The sequence below is a fragment of the Manduca sexta genome, chromosome 6 (genome assembly GCF_014839805.1).
Source record: "Manduca sexta isolate Smith_Timp_Sample1 chromosome 6, JHU_Msex_v1.0, whole genome shotgun sequence".
Lineage (NCBI taxonomy): Eukaryota > Metazoa > Arthropoda > Insecta > Lepidoptera > Sphingidae > Manduca > Manduca sexta.
The window spans coordinates 11,395,402-11,414,862 of NC_051120.1; the positions used below are offsets into that span (position 1 = coordinate 11,395,402).

At 38.6% G+C, this 19,461-nt stretch overlaps 1 protein-coding gene across 1 annotated transcript in view; it reads left to right on the plus strand.

The window, feature by feature from the left end:
* The window catches only part of LOC115444339, a 29,791-nt gene that overhangs the window by 6,205 nt on the left and 4,125 nt on the right, over nt 1–19,461 (plus strand). Inside the window, exons 2-6 of the mRNA XM_030170088.2 lie at nt 578–764; nt 1,370–1,474; nt 15,125–15,259; nt 17,829–17,957; nt 18,845–19,013. Of these exons, the coding sequence (XP_030025948.1) occupies nt 578–764; nt 1,370–1,474; nt 15,125–15,259; nt 17,829–17,957; nt 18,845–19,013 (725 nt within the window). The remainder of the gene's footprint in view (nt 1–577; nt 765–1,369; nt 1,475–15,124; nt 15,260–17,828; nt 17,958–18,844; nt 19,014–19,461) is intronic.

Consider the following 19,461-nt stretch of genomic DNA (forward strand, 5'->3'; position numbering starts at 1 on the left):
GTTCGAATCCCGGGTCGGGCCAAAAACAATTGTGACTGGGTTTTTCTGAAAAATTACTCAGTCGCGCCTCGGAGTCAGGAAGTTGGTGGTGTGATACCCCCGTGCCTCGGAAAGCACGTAAAGCCGGTGGTCCTGCGCCTGATCTCTCTCCGGCAATGTCGGCTTGCCGTCTCACCAAACTATGAGAGTGAAGGAACAGAGAGTGCGCCTGTGTATTGCACACACTTGTGCACTATAATATATCCTGTACCTGGCTGATCTCCATTGAGATTGGCCGCCGAGGCCGAAATTCGGCTAGGAGGTTATGGTTAAATCAGTGAAATAACACATCACTTTCTTTACATTGTATAATAACAATAATATCAGCCCTGTATACTTGCCCACTGCTGAGCACGGGCCTCCTCTACTACTGAGAGGGATTAGGCCTTAGTCCACCACGCTGGCCTAGTGCGGATTGATAGACTTCACACACCTTCGAAATTCCTATGGAGAACTTCTCAGATGTGCAGGTTTCCTCACGATGTTTTCCTTCACCGTACATTGTATACACAATAGATAATAAAAGCCACTTGTCCAGGGATGGCAAGCTGAACCTGGACGAGTTCCGTCTTATCTGCAAGGCGTTGTTCCGCAACGACAAGGGCCACATTTACCCGCTGTCCGAGGAGCGCGCGCGACACGTGTTCCAAGTGTTCGACACCGACGGCGACGGCTACATCGACAGGGAAGAATTCGCCTTCTGCTGGCACCACTGGATCAAAGTCGTGAGTGTTGCATGAATTAATAAGTTTGTCGAGATTGATTATTTTCAGTTTGGTTGTAATATCTATTGCGTCAAGAGATTTAAAAAAAAAACTTGGATAATATAGCCGTTTCAATATCAGTGCCACATAGTCTGAAGCTCGACGATCTTTATCTTGATGTTTAAATCGCTGAGTAAGTTCGTCAGAGATCCAACAAATTTCAAATTTTGCTCGTATCTCGTCACGTACGAGACGTGTGGCCGCACTGCGAGCAAGTCTTGTGTGCCGCCGACGTCTAGATCAGTAACTACACTTTCTTTTAAAACCGCGAGATTAAAGTTCGTACGTCTGTCAACCATTTAACAAGTTACAAAAAGTACGACCTAATTTGTAACTGCCTATTTGCTCATCGTCAACTCTCTGGAGAACACAAACAGATTCTTCTTCAAAGATAAATGACCAATAAGGTGATCATTAAGTTATTTGTGCCTGTTACTAGTCCTTAGAATTTGAAATTGACTATAGGCTCTGGTCTAAATGGCAGTAAATTGATATCAAGGCTAGTTAGTTTTGAGAGTCCACTGCCAGTGAGCTGATGCTGTTGGTACCAAGCGTGGTTGTTGCAGATCGTGCGGCCGGTGAGCGCGTTCCTGATCGTGGACGTGCAGAACGACTTCATCTCGGGCACGCTCAACATCAGCAAGTGTAATGCCCAGCAGGACGGCAGCGAGGTACGTGGAAATATATAAATTATGTTGTTCTAAAGTTATTAGCTAATTTTCTTAGCAATATATTGATCGTCCAGATTACACTAACGGAAATATTTCAATAATACTTTGCTGTAATCAGTTTGTTGTGATTGTTTACGGGAAATATCGCTAGCGGAAGTCACCTTTGCAAGGTTATTTTTGTAATATAAATATAGCTTCACGAACACTATCCCACCACTGCAATTCCTGTAAGTGTCGATAGCATGCATTTTATGACACCGAGCGGTGAAGTTGAGGGACCAGGGGCGGACGAAGAGTCCAGTGGGTCTTGCCCTAATGCTAGTTTTAGGGCCTGCCTATTTAAACAAATAATTAGCATCTTGAGACGAAACGATTTCCGATAGCAATCTTAAGTACACAATATATTACATCGGTCAATAAGTCCCGAGCCTAGGTAAGAAAAAAAAATTTTTTTTGACATAATTCGTTTTTATTCATCAAGATAGTCTCCTTCAAAAGTGATACAATCAATCCAGCCCATCTTTAAAATTTTTATACCCTTCCTATAAAACGATTTGTCTAACCCTTCGAAATACGCTTCAGTTTCAGCGATCACTTCTCCATTTGGGCCAATATGTTTTCCGGAAAGCATTTTTTTCAGTTTAGCAAACAGGTAATAGAAGCTGGAAGCCAAAACTAGAGAATATGGTGGGTGAGACCTCAACTCAATCTTTAATTCATGTAGTTTTGCCATTATGGCGACATCTGAGTGACCCGACATTGCCTTGATGGAAAAGCACTTTTGACTTTTGCATTTAAGGCCGTTTTTTCGCGATTTTATGCTTCAGACGCACCAGTTATGCCATATAATATTCGCTATTGATCCTTTCTCCCTTCTGAAGATAATCAATGAATATTATAACTTGCGCATGCCAAAACACGGAAGCCATAACCTTGCCAGCTGACATTTGTGTTTCTGGTCGCTTTGGACGCCTTTCATCGATTGCCGTCCATTCAATTGACTGCTGTTTTGACTCTGGAATGTAGTGATGGATCCAGGTTTCGTCCGTTATCATATGTTGCAAGAAAAAATCCGTTTTATTTCGCCTTAAAAGCTCCAAACAGCACTCTGAGGCTTCAACACGTTGATGCTTTTGGTCAACGGTGAGCAAACGCGGTACTCACTTTGAACAGAGCTTTCTCATGGACAAATGTTCTTGCAAAATGACAAATGCATTGCCTTTTGATATCTTTAGAATGTCGGCTATCTCCTGTAACATCACTTTACGATCTTCCAAAACGATTTTGTGTACTTTTTTATGTTATTTGGAATCACAACCTTATTTGGACGTCCTGAGCGTTCAACATCATTGGTGTCTGTATGCCCACGTTTAAATTCAGCAAACCAACGTTTAACTGTTGCTTTTGATGGAGCAGAGTTCTCATAACATTTATCGAGCCATACTTTTGTTTCAACGGTATTTGTATTCATTGAAAAACGATGTTTAAACAACACTCAAAATTCTTTTTCTTCCATTGTTTTAGAGACACTCAAAGTAGCATCACTAAAATCACTGTAACTTTTTTACAAATTGTTAAAAGTTTATGAAATTTTGACATGTGTTACATAGAGGTCAGTAATTTTTGAAAATCGGTAGTATTTATCCGTAACAGCGCAATTTATATATTAGGCTCAGGACTTATTGACCGATGTGTTAGAAAGAAAACAAACAACTTGTATATTGTATACTGTCTTTAATGGGGATTGGGGCCTCTAGCATTCGACGGGCCCCGGACTAAAGGCCGAAGCCCTTATATAGATCTGCGGCTATCGTGGAATCTCTACGTAACTATTGTAATTAGCTCTCTATAATCTAGCTTGATTAAATTAAGTTATTAGAGACCTTGTGACTTCAGACTTAGGTCATCTAAGTATTATTAACTATCAGATCACCTTTGCAATTATTATGGAGTATGAGTTGCGCACGATTTTGCCAATTTGAAAAGCATTTTCCGATACAAAAGTATTACTGTAGCGTTCCAAAGCGTAATCTGTCCGAGCGCCCTCTGTTTAAAAAATCATATTAAAAGCTCAAAATTTTCTCACAGGAGCAAATTACTTGTATAAAAAATAGCCTATGTACTAATCCAGGACGTGATCTATCCGTGTGCCAAATTTCATCCAAATCCGTTCAGCGGTTATTACGTTTACTTCTAACAAACATTGAAATATTTTTACAAAGTTTCGCATTTATAACATATGTTCTTAATTTAAAGGCTTTTTTTTGGAGCCTTTCGTTTTATTTACGCAAATGCACTGTTTTCTTTTTTTTTTTGTTATCGATAATAATACTCAATTTAAAGGGCTAATCAAGGCTGCTAGTTACGTTGGTCTCAAATTCAAATTAATATGTAAATTATGTCTCTGTGGCGCATTTTCAGTAATATAGTAAGAATTGGGTCACATTAATCACAATATGACATAGCCAGGTAGAGTCATCAGATTCTAATAGAATACCAATCAACTCGTACACAAAATTGTCGGTAACAAGTAAATTGACATATTCCTGTGTTTCTCTTGCTAGGTATAGTCAGCCACGTAAGTAGAAGACAAATTGAAAATGTCAACTCGACTTATACATTTGTGTCCTGATTTTATCTTCACTAAAATACACTATAATCAGTTGACTTTTTTTTCGTAAAGAAAACAATCGAATAAAATAAATTAATGTACAATCAGCAACGAAAGTTTAAACAAATCCAAATTCCATGTCGCATTTAATATTTTGTATCCTTATTAATATATTTTTCTTGACTAAAATAAACTTCAAAGTATTAACTCTATTTTGGAAAAAGAAAAACGAATATTTCAATTGAAGTCAATGGGTAGACGTTTTGAATTTGTTCAGCTGGTTTTATAGCTTATTACATACAGGTGATTTGAAATATTCAATTTGTTTGACTACTTATCTGGGTGAATACATTTGTTTGACTAAATGTATGTACGTCAGCTGTTTGAACTAATATTGTTGTTATAAAAACCGGTTGTATTGTGAACTGCGTAAATTGTCGAAATTACACTCTGGTTACCTGATCTGGGTATCCAGACTAAAATCACGGTTTTATTCGCATTGATGCTACCTCTAGCCCAAAGTGGTTTAACCGCCGTCATCGGGAAACGATCCCAATCGCTTTATTCGATAGGTCGCGAAAATGAACCAATAAGAACAAAGTATTTTTGTTTTATTTTCGGGATTGGTTCGAAGATTAAGATTGAGATTGCTTATTATTGACCATAAAGTTATGTTCCTTTATATTCAAACTGTCTGTTTTTTCTATTACCATAAACATTTCAATTTAAAAACTATTTACAAATTCAAAACCATAAACAAGATAATTCGCCGCAAACGCAGTAGATAGTGACAGTAATAGTAAAAAAGTTTACATGACAAAATGGCGGCCGTCGGCTTTGGCGCGCTTTCGTGCCGCGCCTCGATACATCACGTGTATCAGCCGCAATGCCGTGGGATCATTCGCGGGATTCGGGTAGGGTGGAAATTACCATAGTTTTTTAAACAAGCCATAACTTCGAATAGGCTCGGATATTGACGACTGGCAATTGATAGTCATCTCTTCTATTCGAAGTTCTATAGCGAGGTTTATATTGGCTAGAAAACTTGCCGGTTAAATTCCGCATATTTGCCGTGTAAACAAACACGGCAAGATGACTTCTGCAAATTTTGTAGGTCTTGTGGTAAATCCATCTGGAAATTCTTGCACAATATATTCCTACAAGAACTTGGTAATCTAAAACTTAGTATATCTACTACTCTACTTGCGATTAGGTGAAGTGGTTAGTATGGGCACTTAGGCCAGTATAAAAGCATTTAATGCATCACTTGATAAGTCTGCACCGTCCATTAACATCTATTATAATAGAAGAATGGATTCAGCCTCAAAGGAAAGGAATAGGGATCAAAATGGAAAGAAAATTTTGGCCTCTGAATACTAAAAGCCTCATTTTTTTTATTACCTGCTAGGTTTTGTTCGCGACTTCGACCGTGTGAAGGGCATTTCTCGTTACAAGTCCTTAAATGACTAAGGTGAATAATAGCATCATCTGCACACCAGCGCCATCTGCTTAGAAATCAGATGAAAAAAATCTGTTACTTCCCATGGGAGCAAATTACCAGGATAAAAGTAGTCTACGTATTAATCCAAAACATGGCTTATCCGTGTGCCAAATCCGTTTAGCTGCTTTTGCATTTACTTCTTACAAACATATTATAATATTTACAAATTTTCGCATTTGGAATAAAAAGATTTAAGTCAATTCATTCATCAGTGCCGGCATTAGGGAACGTGAGAACCACCCAAGGACTTTTCGCCTGCAAGGAGCAAAAACACTAACCTTTTTCGTCTCCGATCTACCGCCTAAGGCTTCGCATTAGTTACAAAACTTCACTGCCCTTTACGCTCTAACGAAATATGTATACGATGTTGCTCTACCTATTATTCTAATGCTTGAAGATGTTTGACGAAGAGATTAAAAGAACCGCGAAATGATTGGTATAATACGTTGCCGTGGCTCGCGATTTACTTGCAGCCCCAAAACTCCAAACGGCCCTGAAAGTTAACAAAACTTGTTCTGCAGAGATAATGAGACCGGAGGACGGTAGTGAGTGGCGTTAAAAATAGTATTGTAAATAAACCAGATTTACCGGTGTCCGAGTGCAATCCTCTACATGGTTTGGACTGTAAAAAAATGCCATAAAAGAATGACATGTTTTTGAATTACTATCGTATTACAGAATGTGCTTACTAAACTTTTATATTTTAAAATAAATCGTACATTGTAAAATACATTATGTGGACCTTTTAATTATTGTTAACTAGGTAATGTCTATTTAATATTATTAAAATTTACGCTAGAGATACTGAATTAGTCGAAAACAACACGGTTTTACAATGGTCGGTGATTCCGACTACATAGTACGTGAGTAAAACCGTGTTGCTTTCGACTAATGTGTCTATTTACCCAACTGTATAATCCGATGAAAAATAATCAAGTTATTGGTGTATAAAAACAGATGGATCGGGTGACTATCAATAAACAATGATCCACTTACTAAGGCGTGACGTCATCGATGATTCTTATGCGGATGTAAAAGAGATAGCTACATAACTGCAGCCTGCTTCCACTCTTGCTCATTGCAATATATTAAAATATTCATTCCTATCTTAGTTTCCAACCTACACTAAGTTTCTTTTCACAAAAGTATTTTATCGTATTATTTAATTTTCATAACAATTAATTTTTACACAATAAAATTGTAACAGGCTGATTTCTGTACATTTTAAATATTGAAGAACAAATTCTATAGGGTGTCTTTATTAGACCAAGAGCAAGAGAAGCCAAAACAATAGTCTTTAGATATTTATCTGTCTGTATGTTTGTATATGCATCACGAAAAAACTACTGCGTGGAATTGAACGCAGTGTTCCGTTTCAGTTTTATTTTTTTTATATTAGGTTAACTAGGGGTCTAATTTAAAATAGAGGCTTCTTTTTATCCCGAAAAAATATTATGTGGTACTTTTCTCCCAGAAAACTTTTTACACGGACGGAGCTACAAGCAAAAGCTAGTGTAACATAAGAGTACTCAATTAAGTGTTGATATATTGATTATGACAGACAAACCTCTAGAATGGACTGATAATGAAGTATAAACATTGGCAACAGTAGTTCTGGCTAGAGTTGATGATTCAACAATGATTATCTGTATACACGTGTACGGTTTCAATGAATTAGCTGTAATTACTTTGTGATGGGACTGGGTTTAGTAGAGAGCAATACTGGAGCTTCTTGCTTGATCTTGTTTGGTGGAAATTGCTTTCCGAACTAATGGTACAGTAAAAATTTACGAAATAATATTCTAAACTTCTGGATCGTCGATATTAATATATTTGTAACACATTAATACATAGGTAAATTATATTTTATTTGTCTTCACTCCTCTATATGGACGAACCTTTGCCAATTCTCACTTTCCTCCGTGCGCGCAATGTGCTTAAAAAAGAGTGCAAAGACTTTTCTTCCTGTATTTATAATACACTAGCTTTTGCTCGCGACTTCGCCCGCGTGAAGTTTTCCGGGATAATGTTTTTTCCGACTTTCTTGATATGTATCGTTATATTATGACCAATTTACACAAAATCATTATAAATTGTAGCCAATGTGTTATTCTGGTAGAGATTACTGTAAAGTTTCATCCAAATCCGTTGAGTAGTTTTTTCGTGAAAGAGGAACAAATATACATACATACATCCTCACAGACTTTCGCATTTATAGTATTCGTAGGATACAATATTGCACATTTCTTGTGACGTTCATTCAGGCCGCGGATGGAATTCCCCAGCTTTGCATTTTCCTTATATTCTATCGCCTTACGCATTCTATTAAAATTTATGATAATTAGGTACTTTGACTAATATTTTATAGCATCGTAGAGAAATGAAAGTCATATAGTGTATTCTACACCTCAATCCAGCAGCCAAATGAAGTCATATAAAATGTAATCCAACCAGTTCATTCCAGTTAATAATATTTTTTTTTGTAAATATCTGCCCATTTTACAAAATAATCCCGTTTTTAATCATCATCAGCAGTGAACTTCCCCTAAATCCCCTAAATATTTTTAGGTATCCGTTGTCTTAAAATACATTTTATTAATTTCGCGTTACTTCCATATCGGAACAAGAAGCTTACACTACTAAGGATAATTTGCTTCTCTACTAGTGAAACAATTTTAAAATCAGTTTAGGAGTGTCTGAATAATCTCAATACCTACTGATGTTATATTGTATTGTATTGATGTTACTGGTGATAGGTCTCTCATATGTGAGAGTCCGCTTTGCTAGGTACCAACGCAATGTCTATTTCTGCCGCCAAGCAGCAGTGAGTAGTCACTGTCGTGTTCCGGTTTGTAGTACATTGTACCCAGTGTAACTACTTGACATAATAAGACTTAACATCTCATGTCTCAGGATGGCGAGCGCAGTGGAATACCAAACAATACTTTGTAATTCAAGGCGTTGGATGGTGTTTCTATTGTTTATGGGCGGTCGTATCGCTTACCATCAGGCGAACGGCTAGCCTGTCTCGTCATTCAAAGCAATAAAAAAATGTCTAAATTTATGTTATAGGATAGGTATACTAGCCGAACTAGAAATAAGGTCGTATCGCTTACCATCAGGCGAACGTCTCGTCATTCAAAGCAATAAAAAAATGTCCAAGTATATATTATAGGATAGGTCCGTGATAAGAATAACAAAACTACATCGGTTTAACCGAGTCCGTGGTACCTCGGTCTTCGCTTGAGTTTAATCTATCGCCTAATTACCAACGAGAATCAAACCCACATTACCTAACCGCGTATCTGTCGAACGGTTATCAATGAAGGACATGTTAGTATCGATCAAACAGAAACACACGCCGACACGCTCCGCTCGCTGCAAAGGGCATGGGTGAGCCGCACTTCGCGTACTCAGCCGATTTTTGTATGTTTAAGGTTTGTATAGTAGTCTTATATTAGGCTGTCCCATAGTGTTGCTTTGAAAGAAAAGAAAGAGAGAAAATATCTTTATTTCGCCATTGTCTCTGGACCAGATGGCTGAAAGTAATCGGCACAGGGATAGATGGTATAATTAGTAGCTCAAAAAAATTAAAGATACTTAAGATAGATACGCAAAAAATAGTCCTTCGCTATCTAGGGAAGTGGAAAATTAATATTTCCAACTCCTTTATCTTTCTATTTGATTAATTTCGTTATGGGATGATGACAAATTAGTGTTCAGAGACTCGCGGAGCTACATCGCTCGGTGTCATAATGCGTGCCACTGCTGACCCTGACTGAAAGTCTCTGTCCCGTAGGCTGTAGCTTGATAGTGATATCGGTGCAATATCAATACGTTATACTTATTTATATACCCTTTTTTTGCAAATTAATGATGAGCATGCTCGAATGGTAGTAAGCGACAAAATCGCCTTTAAGAAATACTGTACAGAACTTTGAATTACATTTTTTTTTATACGGACTCTGCATGTTGACCCCGCTGCATCTGATGGTAAGTGGAGTCGACAGTCGACACAATTATGCCGGCCTGATGAAACCGGATATTAACAGGCTGACCTCGGAACGCGACACTTACGTAGGACACTATGGCGAGTTTTAACACCTTGTGTACGATGGTCGCTATCCAAGCAGGGGCCTTGTTCTCTATCCCGCACGTTATTTTGACAGTGCGTAACAAGCACGTAACACAACGCATCATGTTTAGGACTATAGAAATTTGGCTTACAGAATACCATTCTACGCACATTTCTCGAAGATAACGTGACACGGCCGCGTTACGCGTTTACACTATCATACAGAATAAGGGCCCAGATATAAAATGTATCTTACCACCAAGTTATTACTGCGAGGCGTTCCACTGCGCTTGTCACCCTGAAATATTGTATATGCCTAATTATACTGGCTACAAAGTCCTTCAGAACGATGCAGGCACCCTGAATAGACATGCGGTTGGTACCACCTGGTAAAATTATAAAGAAGGCATTTTTTGCACGATATTTGCAACATTTACCAATGTGTCTCTTGTTGACAGCATCGCATGTTAAGTTCCGCAGTACTGTAGTTTAAAAAATGTTTTCATCACGAAAACGAACGCGTCGATACGGAAAAACGGCTTGTTTGGATCGATTCCAAGTTTGTTTTGTTATAAAAATATTCCTATAATAGGCGGTTAATCAAAAACGCCTTGATGCAAAAGTTCGTAAAACAATCTTAAAATGTTTAATTTTTTTTATTATTTGAGACTTCAAAATAATTAACTGTGATTTCATTTTATACTTATTTTATGATTACTGATCATTTCCCCTGTGTGAAATGAAAGTCGTATTGTTAACACCACCCTGTATAATATATATTTACCCTATCTCATTGTTCAAATTCCACAATAGCTACATTAGTTAAAATTAAAATTCAATCAGGAAGATGAAAAACATCACACAATCAAATTTAGTCAATGAAATTGATTATTCTGATTAAATGCTTTAAAGTTTTGCATGACAATATAAAATTAAATTACTATTTCTTTAGTAATTAATAAGAATATTGTAGTTTACTTATTTCTTTAAAAAACAAACATCACGCATTCTATATACATATATAACATACATACATAACATCACGCATTTTATCCCCGAAGGGGTATGCAGAGGCGCAACTAGGGCACCCACTTTTCGCCAAGTATGTTCCGTCCCATGATGTGATAGGGGGCGAGCCTATCGCCATATCGGGCACAAATTCCAGACTCCGGTCTGATACTGAGCAGAAAAACCCAAATATCACTTTTTTGCCCGACCCGGGATTCGAACCCAGGATCTCAGAGCGGTATTGTACCGGACGTGCAATACAACTACGCCACCGAGGCATTCTATATAACTTTAAAATAATTTTTCATTTCGAACCAGTAGCTCCTGAGGTAAACGCGTTCAAACAAACAAACTCATCGGCTTTATTTAATAGTATATATTTAACCACGAAATATACTATAGTATTTATTTATAAAACTACTCTACATGGTGTCGGTTGTAACTTCACAAATTTAAAAGCGCTAAACAAATCTGCAAACTAAAATTAAACTATGCAATTATCAATACGTATCGCTAAAAATCATATTGAAGTCGCGTTTCGGAGTCCATATTGATACAGGTTTTTATTGTTTATTTCCCTTAACAGCCCCGTTATGCTTTCCTACATCCACTCTTCTGCGCGAAATAATTTTAGCAATCATCAAAGAACGTAATCTAGCTTTGGTCTACATTGTATTTGGACTATAATATACTCGATGGAAGTTGATCTGTCAACCCGCATTAGGCCAGCGTGGTAGACTAAGCCCTAAATCCTAAATCTAAATCTAGAGATAGCTGTGGATAGTATAATACAGGGCTAGTAATATACTTAATATCAAGTTAGTTGTAGTTATGCAGTAGAATGCAGATAAAAATCACGATGCGTATAGAGATATAAAGTCGACTTTAAGAACATAATATCACGAATGAAGAAGATTATTTTAATCTGCGGGACTTACTCGATCCATTAGCATCAATTATCTGGTTAACATATTTAAGTATGTATTCTTAAACCAAAAATGTTACTACTATCAGTAGTTTTTATAAACGATCCCAATCTCAATCTTTAATCCGATTCCGAGAACTCTAATCATAATAACTCATTTGTAAGCATGTCAACAAACAATTTCTGATTGGTCCATTTTTGAGAGAAATCGACAAAAGGGTGGAGTATCGTCTTCTAAAAAACGCAGTATATTGGCATGGATTTTTCGTAAATGTTATAGTTTTAGCTTGGTATAAACTTTTGTACAGTTTGGAATCTTTTGTAATACTTGTCAACTAATCTTACAGTCAGTTAGAAAAACACAAAAACGAATTGTATTTCAAAGCCTTGTTCATGCCAAAAACTTGATATATTTTACCCAAAAAGTAACACACGACCGAACATTAATGCAATCAACTCGGGCGATCATTTAAAATTCCATCAAAACTGTGACAAGGCGAAAACCGCACGAATCCAACGAAATTGCTTATCAAACACCATTGGCGGCCCAAAAATAACCGAACTCCAAATTTCACACCTACTATCGCTTGAGGCAATTAGGCCATCAAACGGATTGGTCCGTACCTTGCACGGGACACCTCCGAGGGGTGAGCACGAGTAGGGGAGGGGGGGGGGGGCGGTTGCTGTTTGCAAACCGTTTAAATTGGCAACTCTAAAACTGTTTTTTCTCCCGCGCTTTTGCGGGCTGCGGTAGACTATTTTTACTAGGTAGCGTGCATGACGTTATTTTTTTAATGTGATTGAATTGTCTATGCCTAGAAAATAGTGGGTTAATAGTTTAGGGTCTATGGGTAATGACACGAAGAGGTCTTTGCGTGTATTATGGTTTGTATTTTTTGAGCGATGCCTCGCTGTTCCTCTGATAGGGCGTAATTGTCTATAGGGTCATGTTTCTTATGTGGAGTCATAGTTTAGCCTGAGATTGATGATCAAATTACAATTTCTTTCGTAGGGTATTTAATATTGAAATAGGCAGTGGCGTAGGGGGGGGGCGGCATTATACGTGAAATAAAACCTTTAAACATGTTAACTATTTAGTAACATGTTAACTATTTAGTAGCGACTAGGGGGGAAACCATGGACATGCACTTCGAGGCAAAAATTCGCCGGAAAAAAATTGCGCAAAAATTATTTTTTTTTGTGGGACGCCTGGATAGGCTCTACTATACTTACATACCCACATACATATTAATATTAGAATTAGGTAGTAGCCAGTAGGTCTTCCGTATAAGGGAAGGCATCAGAAATAAAATTAATAAATAAAAAATATTTTGTAACACTCAAGGATAACGTGCCTATCTATTAATAAAAACATTAACTTCAAAAAGGAGATGTCCCAAATCGACCCGTATGTTTACTGTCCATGTTGGTTTCCAACTATACTACTTCCAACAAAGAGTCTTATTTTACCTCTTTATGGCTACATTTAAATTTTCGTCACAAACGGAATTACACACGGGTGTAGCCGTGGGCAACATATAGTGTATAACAATCGTATGGGTACACAAATCATTCCGATTACCATGTATATCCATTGTAACGAGTTCATGGTTTAATTTAATTTTCCGAACAATGAACAAAGGGAAGCTCGTGGCTCGTAATACGATGTGGTTCGACGCATGTCGCAAAAGAACATTTATTAGTTTGTGGATTTGGATATGTTTGGCGGGGGTTATATTGCAGGGAAATGGGATGTGGGTATTTTGATGGCCTAAATGAGAGGCTCTCAAACTTTTTTTTTCCCATGGACCCCTCAAAATATTTTGCTGATTCCGGTGGTCTTCTTTTGAGGTTTCGAAGAGAATGTGCATTACAACTACCGAACAGCAATAGTGTGGGGTTATATTGGAATCACCGTGCCTCTTACGACCCCTATCAATATTATCTGCCTACATTGATATGTGAAGTCAAGCCATTTTAGTACTTTACTATCAAACTAGATAAATTTTCGTGGACCCCCGGTTACGAATTGTGAACCCCCATTTTATGGTCACACCAAGGTAGACCCCCGTCAAGTCTCCCGTGGACCCATAGGGGTCCATCTAGACCACTTTGGGAGTCCATGGCCTAAATAGAACTGCAAATAAACAAGTGTTATTTATTATAACTCAGTAGTAAATATCAGAAAGAAATAAAGTAAGACTGAAGATTGTTCAGGCACATTGCTCTCTAGAAATGTCACTCAAAGAGTTATTTGTGAGGTTGTGCCCCCGTGGACCCCACTTGATTACGCACCTGTGTTTCTACGCATGAATAGGTTCGCGGGTGCGTCGGAGGTCACCTCAATATGTTAAGGTCTAAAGGCTTTTGTTGCAAACAATACATTCATGTTTCTATAGATATAATGTATCTACTATATATACAAAGAATATTGACTATTATTATATTACATTTAGGTCATGTTTGTAAATTAACAAAAAGATATTCGATGCCCGCCGTGGAACAATATTTGCGTGAATTGCAAATATTTGTTTATGGTTTAGGTAAATAGAAATAAAGCATTTTCATTCCATTCATGCACAAAGAGTTTTCTAAATAAACATAATCAATTTTATAAATTCGTAATTAAAATACTCATACCCGAACTATTAATTTACAGAAATAATATCAATTAGCGTGACATTATTAAACTTTTCGGATGACCAACATCATAGGCCGCCCCGTGATCACGGCGGCTGCAGTCTTCGAAACGTTGGGAGAAAATTGTAATTTAAAAAACCGCGATAATATTCGTAAAAGAGCTTTATTTCAATATCTAACATTCGCTAAAACATAAGAAATCAGTTAGTACAGTGAGATTCTTAGTCTAAGAAAAGATCTATAGGGACAACTAGATATTAACAAATGATTATTCATTAGCTAGTGAAAGGCTGGTAGGTAAGCTAGGTTAGGGCTGTTATCTTCCTCACCGATGAGGATTGAGACGCGTTCCTTCCTTGATCTTTATTAAGATTATATACATCTTTATTATTTCTTCTTTCCTACTAGCCCGAGCTGGCTTCTTTGTTTACTTTATAGTCTTTCATTTATGTCTAATATAAAATATCTTTAGTTATATAAGCGACTTTATTTATATAATAAATATTCTCATGTACCTTGACTTATCAAAAGTGCTATTTTACTGGTGGTAGGCCTCTCACATGTCCGCCTGGGTAGGTACCACCGCATTGCCTATTTCTGCCGCCAAGCAACAGTGTGTAGTCATTGTTGCATGCCTGTTTGAAGGACATTGTAGCCAGTGTAACTACTGGACATAATGAGACTTAACATTTCACGTCTCAGGATGGCGAGCGCAGTGGAATACCAAACCATATTTTGCATTTTTAAGGTGTTTCTACTGTTTATGGGCGGTCGTATCGCTTACCATCATACGAACGGCAAGGTCGTCTCGTCATTCACAGCAATAAAAAAAGTGTAACTATGTTCACCTACGTGGTGAATAAAGCATTTTATTTTTATTCTTATTACAGGTGGTGGAGCCAATCAACCGTCTGCTGGAGTCGGTGCCGTTCGACTGCGTGTTCTACTCGCTGGACTGGCACCCGCCAGACCACGTCTCCTTCATCGACAATGTCCACATGCGGGAATTGCATCCGTCCAGCCCGGTGAGTGAGGGTGCAGCCTACACTATTACAACACCTACATTATATAGATAACTCCAGTTTAGAGGGATTCAGAGGTTTCTTCGTTTGAAAACTAACACGTTCGGTTTATCACTACATAGTATAAAACAAAGTCGCTTTCTCTGTCCCTATGTGTGCTTAAATCTTTAAAACTACGCAACGGATTTTGATGCGGTTTTTTTAATAGATAGAGTGATTCAAGAGGAAGGTTTATATGTATAATAACATCCATTAAATAGTGGAGATATATTGCACCCGTGCGAAGCCGGGGCGGGTCGCTAGTTAAATATAAATCGGAGTTTATTATTAGTTGTGTTCGTATGGATGTAGCTATATAATGTAGGCGTTGTAATAGTGTAGGCTACAAGGGTTTACAAGTGATGACTAATGTTTGTGAGACCTAGAGGATGCAGAAATTAGCTGGAGGCAAGCCACTTCTGATAGACTAGTCTGGTAATCTTTAGAGGCCTATTGCAGCAGTGGACTTCCAAAGGAACATCATTGTTTTAAGATTTTTTTTATGTGGTCGGCAAAGTGACCCCCTGCACCTAATGGTAAGTGGATTGGGGTCAAATGGAGTGTCGACTGACGAGAGAAGATTAACCCTTGACAGTCGACACAATTATGCCGGCATGTTGGAACTGGATATACACAGGCTGATCCCGGAACGCGAGACACTTACGTGGGCCACTATGGCGGGTTTAAACACCTTACGTTGGTTGCTATCCGGGCGGATATAAATTATATCCTACCACCAGCAAACCCGATGATAAGAGTGTTTTTATACTTGGTAAAGTGCATGTACTGATATACAGGCAACAAAGGATGTTTCACGTCTCGAGTATAAAAAATTAATGCACACTCTAATTGAATAAAGTCCGACCCTAGCACGCAGTTCTTAGTGTTTTCTATAGTATATCATATATTTTGTATATCCTATAAATACCGGCAATAGACCCAAACTTCTTTTAAAGCATTGCGGTTCCAAAAGACGCCATAAGCCACAAGACAATAAAAAAATGCCGTAAAAACCCATTAAAGTGGTATCTTCGTTCTTGAGCCCGCGATCGATGGCGCTTAAATCACTCGTCGGTATGCCGATAAAAATGTGAAGAGGTTTTAATTTGAACTTGCGCTCGATGCGGCCCCTATGTGGGTCGCGAGGGGGTTCCGTTACTGTCCGCGCTCACGGCATCGGTATTTCGCACAGGGATGGATTTGCTAATGGGTATTTTGACCCCCTTTTTTAGTAAATAAATATACATATAAAATATTTAACTTTACGGAAATATTTTTCGTTTGAACAGTATATGAATCGAAATATAAAGCAATAACGTCTTAATTTGCCGTAAATTAAATAAAATTAATTGTAAAGTGTAATAGAGTTTAGTACCTTAACGCCAAAAATAGATATCGCGTTACATACCGAGTCAAATTCAGCTACGGGGGCCATAGACCACCTATTAATAATTCTGAATCCGGCCCCTGAATACAGGAACGTTGAAATTCGGCAACAATTGCGTCAAACGACGAACCGATGTCGCATAGAATGTTTGCAGTAACAATCAACTACCGGCTCTATGGGGTTATGGTAATTGATAATAGAGCTGAAATAGGCCTTTTGGGTCTTCCGAGGAATGTAAGGATCGGCGAAACTGAGCTAATAATAATTTTGTATTTACGATTACGTTGTTGAGGTTTAAAGCTTAGTTATAACGGGGTGAAGGCGATGAGGTAAGCAGACAAATTCGGTATTTCACCAATTTTAGCTAATTTTCCAACTCATGATTTGATTGCTGTTCGTACGAAGCTATTTGAAGCATTTATGTGTGACATGGTAGTCTATTTTTTATTTTAAAACAATTTAATTCTAGTACGTTGGCGGTAGGATGTTTGTTGCAACCCGGATAGCGCCAACTATATATTACACGTAAAACGTACCATAGTGGTTCAACAAGTTCAGATCCATACGTGTGTCGCATTCTGAATTCAGCCTATGGTATTAACAGACCTGCATAATTGTGGCGACTGGCGAGGTATAGACATCTCTCATCAGTCGCAGTGACGTGGAGGGGAAGGGGGGGACTTCACTGTTAGGTAGGCGACAAAATGCATAAAATAATAATAATAATATCAGCCCTGTATTATATACTTGCCCACTGCTGAGCACAGGCCTCCTCTACTACAGAGAGGGGATTAGGCCTTAGTCCACCACGCTGGCCTAGTGCGGATTGGTAGACTTCATACACCTTCCAAATTCTTATAGAGAACTTCTCACATGTGCAGGTTTCCTCACGATGTTTTCCTTCACCGTTAAAGCGAACGATAAATTCACAAAGAATACACACATGATTTTAGAAAAGTCAGAGTTGTGTGCCCTTGGGATTTGGACCTGTGGACATTCGTCTTGGCAGTCCATTCCACACCCAACTAGGCTATTGCCGTTTCATAAAACAAGATTAATCGACACCCTTACTATATACCACTACAATTACCATCATGTCCAGTGTTACTTCGTCGTGTCTGATAATCTACATTATTTTTGGTCCAGGTGTCAGCGGACAAGGCGGCGGCGTACGACACGGTGATATTCGCGGGCCCGCCGCCCATGAAGCAGCGCCTGTGGCCGCGACACTGCGTGCAGGACACCTGGGGCGCCGAGCTGCACAAGGACCTCAAGGTAAACGGCACCAAACATGAGCACTAGTGGAATAGTGGTGGGGGCGAGCTGGTGTGTTGAAATATTGGTAAAGTAGTTGTATGTATTTACGTATATTCTATAGACACGAACGTCAATAACTATTTGTTTTAAATCTGGAGTTAGATCTAAAGTTAGCCGCAGCGATAAAACATCAATCGTCGTCTAACGAAACTTTAAATATGTAGTGTTAAACCGCTTTAGAGTAAATTTAAAATGGCAACCGATACCGGATTGCAGTACACTTCAGTTGAACACAGTGAGTGTTTGGAACGCCAGATCTAGTACGTAGTACATATATATCGACGAGTTGCATGGCATATGTAAGCCAATAGATAACGAGCATCGACTGTCGAAACAATCACGTAACACATTTGTGCTCACGACTCGTGCCTCTATCGGTAATGTCTAGTTTTATTACCTATGGCGGCCTTAAATGACGCGAGGCCCCAGGCGAAAGCAAATAAAAAAATATCTGAGGCCCATCAAGGCAGGGCAAAAAAATTCCTGGGTTTAAGTTTCGTCGATATCGTAAAAAATAATCTCCAACGCACCGCGCGAGGCCCGGGCGGTTGCAGAATCGCCTCCCCCCAAGGCCGCCTCTGCTTATTACTAGATATGTAAGTGGGAATGATGGGGCAGCCCACCAATCACTGAGCCACCTAATGTTAATTAATAATTTCCGTCATCCGTAAACACACAGTACCTGAATGGTGATTACACATGGAGGTTTGGGCTCACACTCACTCGTTCTGTTCCATTAAGGAATAGGTAATATGGAGCTCACGTTAAGATGCGCAAGAGCAAGCTAACACTTCACCTTGTGAAAACGGCTAAATAATAATAAGAAGTATCTGTTACTTGTACAGATAGTGGAAGGCGCCGTGAAGGTGTACAAGGGCACCAACCCGGACGTGGACTCGTACTCGGTGTTCTGGGACAACAAGAAGCTCACCGACACCAGCCTCAGCACACAGCTGCGCATGCGCGGCGCCACCGACATATACATCTGCGGCCTCGCGTACGACGTCTGCGTTGGTATGTATTACTGTATTTTATTAAACAAACACATCACGCATTTATCCCCGAATGGGTATGCAGGGGTGCAACCAGGGCAACCGCTTTTCGCCAAGAGTGTTCCGTCCCATGATGTGATAGGAGGCGATGGGATACAAATTGTATACTCTGGGCTTGATACTGAGCAGAAAAACCCAAATATCACATTGCCTGACCCGGAAATTGAACCTGAGATGTCAGCACTGCAGTCGTGTCGTAATACAACTACTCCACTGAGTTAGTCAAGATTTGCCTTTCAAAATACAATAATCAACTTGAAACAATAGTCGACGATTGTAAGACTAGTTGACACAGGGCTGATATATTCAAATTTGAGTTTATATATAAATATCTTTTAATATACTTTTAATGCCCTTCTAGCACCTGGCCATGCGTTATAAAAATAAATTTTTTACCACATAGGCGAACT